The sequence below is a fragment of the Saccopteryx bilineata genome, chromosome 8 (genome assembly GCF_036850765.1).
Source record: "Saccopteryx bilineata isolate mSacBil1 chromosome 8, mSacBil1_pri_phased_curated, whole genome shotgun sequence".
NCBI lineage: Eukaryota > Metazoa > Chordata > Mammalia > Chiroptera > Emballonuridae > Saccopteryx > Saccopteryx bilineata.
The window spans coordinates 68,355,698-68,368,003 of record NC_089497.1 but is presented as its reverse complement, the minus strand read 5'-3'; the positions used below and the strand labels follow the sequence as shown (position 1 = coordinate 68,368,003).

Sequence of the window (12,306 nt, the reverse complement as noted above, 5' to 3'; positions counted from 1 at the left end):
ACTGTTACCTCATTATGCCCTTGTTGGGTGCTCTGTCTTCTGTCTAACCCTTGTAGTCTAATGTATAGTGAAGGCTATCTCCCCAGTTCAAGACTTGTCTTGAATTCATCTTTTTGTTTAAAAATAACCTAGTATCTGATCTTAACTGAGAAGTTTTGTTTAGTAGCATCATTGAAAGCAAATTTGTCATGTGTTATAATGTAAAATATATCTTACTGGAATCCTGTGATTTGAATTAAATTTCTTTAGGATTGATACTTTACTCTGAATGTTCTAAAAGGAACGTCAGCTAGGGAGTATTATTCCTTTGAATTCTTAAACCCACATAGGTCTCTGTGCTTTCCATGATGGTTGAGTTCATCTCTTAGAACCCAGAGGTAATTTTTTTTTTTTCCCCGCATTTTTCTGAAGCTGGAAACAGGGAGAGACAGTCAGACAGACTCTTGCATGCGCCCGACCGGGATCCACCCGGCACGCCCACCGGGGGCGATGCTCTGCCCACCAGGGGGCGATGCTCTGCCCATCCTGGGCGTCGCCATGTTGCGACCCTCCTGGGTGTCGCCATGTTGCGACCAGAGCCACTCTAGTGCCTGGGGCAGAGGCCACAGAGCCATCCCCAGCGCCCGGGCCATCTTTGCTCCAATGGAGCCTTGGCTGCGGGAGGGGAAGAGAGAGACAGAGAGGAAGGCGCGGCGGAGGGGTGGAGAAGCAAATGGGCGCTTCTCCTATGTGCCCTGGCCGGGAATCGAACCCGGGTCCTCCGCACGCTAGGCCGACGCTCTACCACTGAGCCAACCAGCCAGGGCACCCAGAGGTAATTTTAAAATTAAACTATATGGTTTGTAGGCAACTATTTAAAATAGTAATTCCTAGAAACCTGCCTTTTATGCATAAGGGGTGACATGAATTTCAGGGTGAAGAAGCAGATCTATTAGGTCTGTTTTGAACCTCTGCTGCTCAATGGAAGCCAATGCAGGTCCTGGTTTTAATTTTAGTAAGGATACTAAGATAACATTAATAAGGATACTTCAGTACGAAACCTGTTAAATAAATAATAGGAGGAAAAGTTAACAACTATTAGTTCAATTCTTTTTCATGAATTGTTTTTATGTGTGTTTTTCTTAAATAAAAAAGTACAGAGAAATTGTATTTTTAAAAACTTTAAAATTTTATTTATTGATTTTAGAGAGAAGGGACAGAGAGGAGACAGAAGCATTGATCTGTTGCTATATATGCCCTGACTGGGGATTGAACTGGCAACCTTTGCATATTGGGGTGATGCTCTAACCAGTTAAGCTATCCAGCAAGGGCAAAAGTATAGAGAAATTTTTAAAAATTGTAAGATACACCAAATTGTTTATAAAGCAGTTATGTACATACCCATGTGTGTATATACACATACACATATATTATCACATGTATAGAAATGTTCTCATTGGAATTAGACAGCCAAGGTTTGCACACTGCTTAAAACAAGCTATAAAAAACTTGCATTTTTATTAAAAAATTTAAAAATTTATTGATTAGAGAAAAAAAACCCATGTTGATTTGTTTATCCATTTATTTATGCATTTATTGGTTGATTCTTGTATGTGCCCTGGCCAGGGATAGAGCCCACAACCTTGGCATATTGGGACAATGTTCTAACCAACTGAGCTCTCTGGCCAGGGCCTTTCAAAGTATGAAGAGTTCAACTCCTGTAGGTACGAGGCCTACTCCCTTTCCTGATACCCCTAGTCCAGCCTTTCTGAACCTTTAATATTATTACCTCCCTACTCTATCCCCACCACCAAGAAAAATTCAATTTCTCCATTACAAGAGAAAAATAACACTAAGGAATAAGACCTTTTGTGTGTTAGGCTGAGCTTCAGAGGGTTATAAGCCATTGAAATACCTGATTTTTCTTTTCTGAGAGCCAGTTTTCACCCCCTTGGGGGCAATATTGCTGCTCTCATTGAAAGTGTGTGCCATCCTGTAAAGCTAGTTTACCTTTGGTGCAGGTTAGGATGAGAACTGAGATATCTGGGTTAAATTTGAAAACCTAGTGGAGATTTGTATAAAATTAATCACCCAATACTTAAGAATATATCTCCTAAGAATTAGAAAATTCTCACATAACCACAATGCCACTATCATACTTAAGAAAACTAGCAATCCATGCCTGACCAGGTGGTGGCACAGTGGATAGAATGTCGGTCTGGGATGCTGAGGACCCAGCTTTGAAACCCCCCAAGGTTGCCAGCTTGAGCATGGGGTTGCCCCCAAAGGTCGCTGGCTTGCCCACGGTTACTGGCCTGAGCGCAAGGTTGCTGGCTTGAGCAAGGGGTCACTGGCTCAGCTGGAGGCCCCCAGTTAAGGCACATAAGAGAAAGCAATCAAGGAACAATTGAAGGGTCGTAACTACGAGTTGATGCTTCTCATCTCTTTTCCTACCAGCCTGTCAATCCCTGTCTGTCTGCCCTGTGTGTCTCTCTTTTTCTCTCGCTCTCGCAGAAAGAGAGAGGGAGAGGGAGAGGGAGAGGAAGAGGAAGAGGAAGGGAGGGAGGGAGGGAGGAGAGAAAAAGGAGGAAGGGAGAGAGGGGAAGGAAGGAGAGAGAGAGAGAGAGAAAGGGAAAGAAAATAAATTAGCAGTCCATAATATGTAATACATGGTTCATATGATTCATGTTCTGATTTTTTTTTCTCCCCTATCCAGGAAGCTAATCAGGGTTTATGCATGTACAAGTTCAACCTCCTTTAATTTAAAATAATCTGCTTGCCATTTTTTTTTCTTTTCTTGGGAATGGCTTTTATTTTTTTAAGAGTCCAAGCCAGTTTTTTATTTTATCTGTTTTTAGGTGAGAAAAAGTTGTAAAATGAAGTCATTTTTAAATAGAATAAAATGTGTGTTTTTACATTGTGTGTACAGAGGTGAATGAAGTAGAGAAGTAGAGGAATACATGGCAAACTAGATTATAGGGTTGTTTGCCTTTTACATTTCTGTTAATTAAAAAAAAAAACATGTACAATTTTTATAAGCAGAAAAATAAATCCCAAAAAAGATGTATTTGAGAATGACATATCTGTTTTTTTGTTTGTTTTGTGACAGAGACAGAAAGAGAGACAGAGAGAGGGACCAATAGGGACAGACTGACAGGAAGAGTGGAGAGAGATGAGAAGCATCAATTCTTCATTGTGGCATCTTAGTTGTTCATTGATTGCTTTCTCATATGTGTCTTGACTGGGGGCTCCAGCTGAATCACTGACCTCTTGCTCAAGCCAGCCACCATGGGGTCATGTCTATGATCTCAAACTCAAGCTGGTGAGCCCGCACTCAAGCTGGATGAGCCTGTGCTCAAGCCAGCGACCTCGGTGTTTTGAACTTGGGTCCTTCGCATCCCAGTCCCACGCTCTATTCACTGCTCCACCGCGTGGTCAGGCGAGAATGGCATATCTGTTGAACATCACACCAAGTTCTTTGTAATTTTAATATCTTCACAGGCACTCATTAATATATTTCTTGTTGTCTTTTCAGTCAGTATCTACAGGATGAAAGTAAGACCAAAAGAAATACTGATCTGAATCTTTTAGAGTGGACGCACTATAGCATGAAGCCACATGTAAGTGATGATTTTCTGTATTAAAATACTGTATTTCCCCATGTATAAGATGCTCCCATGTATAAGATGCACCTTAATTTTGGGACCTGAAATTTGAAAAAAAGGACAAGTGCAAAAGAGCGGGAAATGCAAGTAAAAAAATCTACAATGAGTGCAAAAATAAGCCCGAAAAAGCAGGAAATGCAAGTAAAAGAAATCTACAACCACTGTACAAGATGCACCCATTTTTTAGACCCCAAATTTTTCAGGAAAGGTGAGTCTTATACATGGGGAAATACGGTGCTTTGTTGCATTTACTGTCAGAGGCATATTGCTTAGACCTGACTTCCTCTTCCTGTCACACACTCAACCTTAGGCATCAATTCTACTCAAGTGTATGTACATCTTAAGACTCAACTATTTCTCAGTCTTGTAACCAAGATGTTTGCTTCATAGTCTTTATCTTCATGCCTAAATTGTAAATGTTTATGTGCTAGCATGTCTCTGAAATAATTGAAGGAAAAATTAAAAAACAAGAAAACTTAATATATTCAGGTCAGCTACTTTTCTTGTTGGCCCTAATGAAAATGTGAAGTTCTTGTTCAAAACTTAGCTAGATTTTGTATATTTCGCTCTTAAGAGTCCCATGCCATGGGTCCTCAGAGTCAAGTATGCTGTTTGTGAATGTGCTTTGGATCTTGCCAGATTTGAATCTCGTTCAGTGTTGAAAAATGCATACATCTTTAAGTCCTAATTGCTTCTTTTTAAAGTAAGCTATATGAACTCAGTTTTAATCCTAACTTGTGTCTATCTAGCCAAAACATTTTTGTTTCTGAGTTGAATAATTAGAAAGGTAAGTTTTGAAATTTCCTGAGGAGAGTACAGATATAAGGAGAATCTGTTAGGATGAATACTATGCTCTGAGAAATGTAATAAAGAAAACAGATTCTCTTTTTTTTTTTTGCCCAAAGTAACTTTATTTTTGTCTTCTCAAACATATCAGAGCAAATGGCCATTTTCTAATGTTGAAACCAGCAAGGTTAGTGAGGAAGTTAAGCCACCATTTCCATCCACACTTCCCAGCTACACAGGATTGTAAGAAGGACAGTCACAGTGCCCATCACGGGGCAGGTGTTAGAAGAAGCAGGAATGGTCAGAGCATAACTGCTGCCTGTTCTGCACCAGTGAACCACAGAGGGAGTTAAACATAGAGCTGCCTTCTAAACGCTCCTGTTTTCACTACCTGCCATCTGTTCTTTTTCCTTAAAATCCCAAAGTTCAGGGGTTGTAGTTGCTCCATCTAGAGTCTTCGTGGGGGTTGGAAACCCGTGTGGGGTGTCTGAAAGGCCCTGTGCACAGATTACACTATTCCCCCCCCCAAAAAAAACAAAATAGTTCCAGGGTTTGCAGTTTTGAATGTCAGCATGCAGTGGTCACTACCACCAAGGCCGTCTGGGAACCATGTGGTGTGGCTGGTTTCCTGCTGAGCATAAAATGCTTACTCCCTGGCCCAGACTGTTTTTCTAGAATTAGCAATGGGTTTAAGGGCAGACCAGTGGCCTGGAAACATTTCCCAGGGGCTGCAGGTGGAAGATTGCTTGGGAAGACCCTGTGAGGATTCCACTGGGGGGTCAGGAGGCACGGCCCAGCTGGGGGTCCTGTTGGGGGGACCCTCAGGAATGCTCTGTCAGGGGCACCAGGCCCTGCAGTGCGGCTGCTGTCCCTCGCAGAGCTGCCCGGCTCGCATCTTTGGTTTTTTCCCAACCAGGAGCAAACAGAAAAGAAACAGCCAGGGTATATTTACTTCTTTAACCAGACTTCCTCCACCCACCAATCGTTAAACCACTTGACTTAATTACCTTAATAACATGGTCTGTTTAAAAACAAACAAGCAAACAAACAAAAAACTTTTTTCTGACCTCTTTTTTCTGACCTGGTGGGAGGATGAAATGATGAAACAAGAAAATTTCACATAAATGTCAAAATACAAGTCACAGCAAGTGAGTTCTAAACATACACGAGGTCTGTGAAATGCTGACATGAGTGGCTGAACCCAAAGTGAGAGCTGGGCAGACGCTGTGGGAGCAGACAGCGCCTCCTGCATCCGGGGCCATCCAGCGCTCCCTCTGGAGCAAGCCAAAGCCCAGCCGCACCATCCTGGTCCTCAGACAGAGCCGGTTTACGTGAACCTTCACTGCCCCTCAGCTGAGTGCAAAGCACAAGGCCACAGCACAGGCAAGACCTGGGTGTGGGGTGCTCAGGGCATCCATCCGGGGCAGTGGCCCCGCAGCAAGCTTGAGTGCTAACAGTGAAGACACCCAATGGCCTTCTAGTTTAAAAGGACAAAACTGAATAAATATGTAGAAATAAATGTGAAGATTAAAAAAAAAAAATCTGGACTATGCACCAAATGAACCACTGGAACTTGGGACCCCCCCAACCCTGGGGTAGGGTCTGAAGTTAACAAAGAATCCACAAAGTGAACTTTTTACCTACTACTGCACGCCGCCTCCCTCCACTTCCCATGCAGCTCACCCACTGTGTAGCTACAAAGCATGGGTATTTAACCAGCACTACAGCCCCTGCTAGCCAGTGCTCTAAAGCGGCCTGAGCTGCTTGCTGGATTGTCTCGGGAATGCTACGATGACAGTCTGCTACTTGTGGCCACTTTGGCTAAAATGGTCCGCTGGGGCGGGCGCTGCCTGAAGCAGGGCTCTGTTGCATTGCACCGATGCAGCAGGAAGGGCCCAGGAATCATGTCCTAGTTGGGAGCTCAGATGGAGATAATCAAGGGCAGAGCACCCCACTACCTTCCAAAACTTGACCACACACAACTACAGATAAGTCTTGCAAAGTGGATCGGAGTAACCAGCAGATACTAGATACTGCATGTCCAGATGGTGTGGCCTTAATGGAGGGTGCTTCTATTATACTGTCCCTAAAATGATTGTGATAGAGCAACTAATTGTCCATTTTAAAATGGTCACTGCTGTCTGTGTTATTGAAATCTAAGAAGTCAGCCCCCCTAATCAGCCAGCAGTTCCTGATGTGCTCACAGAATTGTTGACAAAAGGTATTTTTTCTAAAATCAAGATTCAGTATCAAAAATAAAATTCTAAATTTGAATGTTTATATCCACATAATTGGTCCATAGTATTTTAATTTCCACACATCTGAGCACAGCAAGAAGGTGGGTGATGGGAGATGGTGTCTCAGCTGCGTGGTTCCTGCTTAGGGTTCTCCTCCATCCCCCGTTTGGAGAGCCGCACCAGCTGGCACTGGACCCTGACCTCGCTGGCAGACTGCTGAGAACCTCCCCGTCACAGTTCCAGGAATTATTGGAGATGGCACAGCAGCAGGAGGGCTGGTGACTGCAGAGCTGGCTGAGCCCCCTCTTCCCTTGCTCACCGAGGTCGCCGTAGTCCTCCTCCATGTGCTTCGACACAAACTGCAGCGGCTTGATGTGATAAACAACAAAAGTGAGGTCAAACTGGTCACACCGGTTGGTGTGCCAGATGAGAAACCTCAGAAAGTTGAACCTGGAGCACTTCCCGACGAGGATCAGGTCAGAAGACCCATCTCCCAGGTGGGCAGCAGGAGACAGGCCACCGGGGCACCTGGGACAAGCACAGGACATGTTGATGGCATTGATGGCCAGGAACTTGCCACAACTATCTCCTCCTCCCTCCTCCTCCTCCCTCCTCCCTCCTCCCTCCTTCTTCCTTCCTCCTCCTTCCTCCTTCCTCCTTCCTCCCTCCTCTTTCCTCCTCCTTCTTCCTCCTTCCTCCTTCCCCTCCTTCTTCCCTCCTCCTACTCTCTCCTCCCTCCTCCTCCTCCTTCCTTCTCCTCCCTCGTTCTTCCTCCTCTCTCCTCCCTCCTCCTCCTTCCTCCTCCCCTTCCTCCTTCCTCTTCCTTCTTCCTTCTTCCTTCTTCCTTCCTCCTCCTTCCTCCTTCCTCCTTCCTCCTCCTTCCTCCTTCCTCCTCCTCCTCCTCCCTCCTCCTCCTCCCTCCTCCTCCCTCCTCTCTTGTCCTTGCTCTCAAGCGACCTCCTCTGCTTTTCCTCCAGCTGCTGCTTGCTCTACCTGCACATGAAGCCCCCCACCCCATCCCCGGGTTCCACATAGACCCCACCGTGTGCTGGGAGGAAGGACATGGTTTCTTTGTAGCAGTGATGTGACAGGAAGGTCTTCAAACTTAAGTCGCATCTGGCAAGCCCCATCCACTAGTGACACTGAGCACGAAGCCGTTCTCCATTGTGGTGCACCATGGACACGCTCATCGGCAGCAAGTCCCCCCCGTCTGTTAATCCTGTGGGGATGACGCTGATGCGCAGTGGGCTGGGCACAAGCACTGCCCGGGGCTCGTTCTGGCCCACGCCAGTGCTCTGATCCCGCCTGTCAGCTGGTGCAGGACCTCTCCAAACATGCCATCCCTGCCAACCCAGAGGACTCCATCATACTTGTCCATGTTCATCTCGTACAAAGTCTCCTTGGCATGGTTATCGGGTTCCATGACAATCTCTTCGGTGGAGATGGTGGCCAGCGTGAACAGTAGCATCACTTTCCTCTGGTAAATCCGTGTGCCTTGTCCTTCCCCTGGAACGGGTCAACGAACACCAGTAGATGCTTCAGTTTTCAGGTCAGCTTCTCCAGCTGTTGGCAGAGGGTCTGCAGCCACAGGTGCACAGCTGCTCGTCAGCACCGCAGAAAGTCGCCGGGCTCTCTTCACAGTGCACTGTGAAAACAAACACCTTTCCGTTTTCTGCCATTTTCCGCTGCCATAGTGTTTCCTGTGACTGTTTCTTCCACAGCGATGATCTCGGACGTGGGCACCAAGCAGGCACCCACGCCAAAGATGCCAGGCCCGGGCTGGGCCACCAGTGCAGCAGCGCCCTCGTGGAGTCCAGGCTCACGGCGCAGTGCTGCCGCTTTACCCACAGCACTGAGCGCAGTGGTTTGGCCGCCCCCATGGTGCCAGCCCCGCAGGTGCCGGCTGGGCAGGGTAGGGTGGCCAGCGGGATGTGGACATCGAGGGCGAGAGACCCCTCCCTAGCTGTCCCTGGAGTCCAGCTGGCAAGATTCTCTTTATTTGAATATCGGGGTCTGTAGTTCTCCCCAGTCTGTAAGATACTGGGCTAGGGAGAAAAGCGAGAAGTACCCAGCATATGTATGGGTGGTGTGCTTAAAAGATGTTTTCTATAATAATAGTCTATTTCTTTGAATAAAAGTTGAGTTGTGGTCGTTGAGTATGTTTCCAGCAGTGGAATCAGACTCTCTTATACTCTAATTATATTGTGCTCATTTAACTGAGAACCAAAGTGTGTAAGGGGCTGGCCCAGAGTGTGCAGCTGGGCCTGGGGAGTATGTTGAGTTTATTTCTTCAGCTGGGTTTGGAATTCAGTTAGATTTTGGCTTATGATACCCTTTTGCTTCAAGATAGAACTGAGTTATCAAGCAAGATCTCCTGATTGGTTAAAGCCTATCAAGAGACTTTTTATCTTGCAGCTGTGGGAGGAGTCATTTTTCTGGCTAGGGAAGAGAAGTTCAAGTCTGCAATACTGACATAGGTTAGTTGTCTTGTAAGCGTGTTTCTGATTGAGCCACACTTAGCCCTTTTTACAATTTATAAATATTTCTGAAATAGTTCTGACTAGAATTCCTTTTCCTGGTAATATACCTACTGTACTTTCAGTTGGTTCTTTGTATGAGAGCTAGGGACGGAACTCTCTCCTTTCCTCTTTCCTCCGGAAAACATTTTCTGTGGGGTCACATACTCCATATCATTATTAGGATTCTTTTTCTTATTTTTCCAAGTGAGAGGCGGGGAGATAGACTACTGCATGTGCCCTGACCAGAATTTACCTGGGAACCCCTGTTTGGGGCTGATGTTCCGCCCATCTGGGCTGTGTTCACAACCGAGCTATTTTTAGCATCTGAGGCAGAGGTTCCATGGAACCATCTCAGCGTGCAGAGCTAATGCGCTGGGACCAGTGGAGCCATGCTGCAGGAGAGGAAGAGAGAGGGGGGTGAGGGAGGGGTAGAGAAGCAGATGGTAACTTCTGTGTGCCATCCTGTGTGTCCTGACCGGGAATGGAACCCGAGACGTCCACACAGTGGGCCAAAGCTCTACCACTGAGCCAACTAGCCAGGGACATGGTTAGGATTTTTAATATCACATAAAGATTGATTGTGGCCTGACCAGGCGGTGGTACAGTGGATAGAGTGTCAGACTGGGATGTGGAAGGACCCAGGTTTGAGACCCCAAGGTCGCCAGCTTGAGCGCAGGCTCATCTATCTGGTTTGAGCAAGGCTCACCAGCTTAGACCCAAGGTCGCTGGCTCGAGCAAGGGGTTACTCAGTCTGCTGAAGGCCCATGGTCAAGGCACATATGAGAAAGCAATCAATGAACAACTAAGGTGTCGCAACGAAAAACTGATGATTGATGCTTCTCATCTCTCTCTCTGTTCCTGTCTGTCCCTATCTATCTCTCTCTCTGACTCTCTCTCTGTCTCTGTAAAAAAAAAAAAAAAAAAAAAAAGATTGATTGTGGCCTTACTGGTGGTGTTGCAGTGGATAGAGAGTTCCCTGATGCTGAAGTCCCAGGTTCAAAACCCCAGGGTTGCTGGCTTGAGCAAGGGGTTACTGGCTCAGCCTAAAGCCCCCCCCCCTTGCCCCGGCAAGGCATGTATGAAAAGCAGTCACTGAACAACTAAAGTGATACAACTATGAATTGATTCTTATTTCTCTTTCTTTCCCTATCTCTCACGCTAAAAAAAAAGAAAGGACTATTTGTTTTTGTGTAATGCCACATTTAACGTTTTCCTTTATAATATTGTCTACCTACACTAGTATTTAGAAAAAATGAAAAGTTTGTATTTGATAAAACTTTACATCTTTTCCCTTCTTTTTATTTAATTTTAGGAGATTCCTCAACAGTTGAATGGGAGTGATTGTGGAATGTTTACTTGTAAATATGCAGATTATATGTCTAGGGACAAACCTATCACATTTACTCAGGTGAGTGAAGACCCACCTACTATTACTAAACAAGGTAAACTTAGAGCATGCTACCAGTGCCTGGCACACATGAAGGTCTTGCTACTGCCATTGCTGTAAACCTTGGTTGTAGCCCTGCTCCTGCTAGTGTGAGGGTTTGCCCTGCATCTGCTCTCAGGTTTGTCCTGGTCCTTTCTGAGCATTGGGTCAGTTTGCTGTCTTTCAGCTCCAGGGTTACTGGCTTCGGAGTATTACTGACACTTTTAGCTGAGGGGGGCATGTCAGAATATGTAACAGCAGAGGGAACTCGGGCCTTGTGAGAACTTAAGCCACAGGTCTAAGATGCAGCTATGAGTTTTGCTTTTTCTTTCTGTTCTAGTTTGGTTTTCCATAGCCCTGTATTTGAGTGGAAATTAAAATATGTTGGGCACTCTTGAGACTTTGTTTGCAGTAGTGGATTCTCAACCTTTTTTATAACTGACAATAGCCCCTTTAAAAATATTTTTCTTTAATAGACCTCATATTGATAGATGTTGTCTCCCAAACTGTACTTATTGAATAGTAGGACTGATAACCCCATTCTAAGCTTTAGGACAACATGAAATGACTAGGGCTCCCATGCTGAATTAATACAATTTCAGTCTCAAATAAAGGAACCTATTATTGGTTAGTTTCAGTAGTTTTATTAAGAGTAAATGTACAATTTATACTTCATGGTTTGAGCTATTTAAAATACACAAATCCATGCATTATGACTTTTTAGGTCCCTCCGAAGAGCAAATCACCAGTTTGTAGTAGAGTAGTATATCCAGCTATGAGACATCGGAAGTACCTCAAGGGAGTAAACTTCTGATTTCATCAAAAAGAGGACTAGTTGAGTTATAGGTGATTTTGGATTTATCTTGTATGTTGCTGCTTTGAAAATTGTCCCATGTAGTGATTATCAGTTAGAGCAAAATAACATATTAAGCATCTCATTCTTTGATGCTTTTAAGTAATAAACTGTTATCTGTTCTGAGCCTAATAACATGAGGTTTAAAGGGGAGAAGTTGCTATTTGAATAGTATTGGCAATACAACATTTGGTAGAGCAGATTGAAATTTGTGGACTTGTTTTTTTCTTAGAGATCATGTTTTTCTCATAAAACAGCAGAATGTGTTAATTTTGGAATGTTTTGAAAATAAATGTAAGTAGAAAAGCAATATATTTTTTCTAAATGTGCCACCACTTGGATATTGCTATTTTTGGTACACGTTTTTGTTATGAAGTTGTTGGACTCTATTTTATAATTCTGCATCCTGCTTTGATTTTCCTTAACATGTAAAAATATACTGCTCACAAAAATTAGGGGATATTTCAAAAATGAATATGAAGCAATTAAAAAAAGAAGCATTTAATTTTTTTTATTAAACAACATCAGAAAAGCAAACGACAAGTCAAAGAAAGTTGTTTGAATATGCAATGAGATGCAAAACCAACTTTTATTCCATTGGTGAAAATGCACTGTACAAAAGGCTGAAAGTACTGGAGTGTCTGCATGTTCCCTGATCTTGAAGGTGCATTTTGAAATATCCCCTAATTTTTGTGAGCAGTATACCGATGATATATATCAGTGATTTTCAACCTTTTTTTGAGCCGCGGCACATTTTTTACATTTACAAAATCCTGGGGCACACCACCTACCAAAATGACATTCTAACACAGTACATATTATACATATAGTTAATAATATA

The 12,306-nt window shown here is 44.2% G+C and overlaps 1 protein-coding gene and 1 pseudogene across 4 annotated transcripts in view; one reads left to right on the top strand and one right to left on the bottom strand.

The window, feature by feature from the left end:
• The window catches only part of SENP2 (SUMO specific peptidase 2), a 54,880-nt gene that overhangs the window by 37,490 nt on the left and 5,084 nt on the right, over positions 1–12,306 (top strand). For all 4 annotated transcript variants that reach the window (XM_066240856.1, XM_066240859.1, XM_066240857.1 and 1 more), the window contains 2 exons: positions 3,515–3,599; positions 10,499–10,594. In XM_066240856.1, coding sequence (XP_066096953.1) covers positions 3,515–3,599; positions 10,499–10,594 — 181 coding nt within the window. The remainder of the gene's footprint in view (positions 1–3,514; positions 3,600–10,498; positions 10,595–12,306) is intronic.
• LOC136312129 (ceramide kinase-like) lies at positions 6,791–8,547 on the bottom strand (annotated as a pseudogene).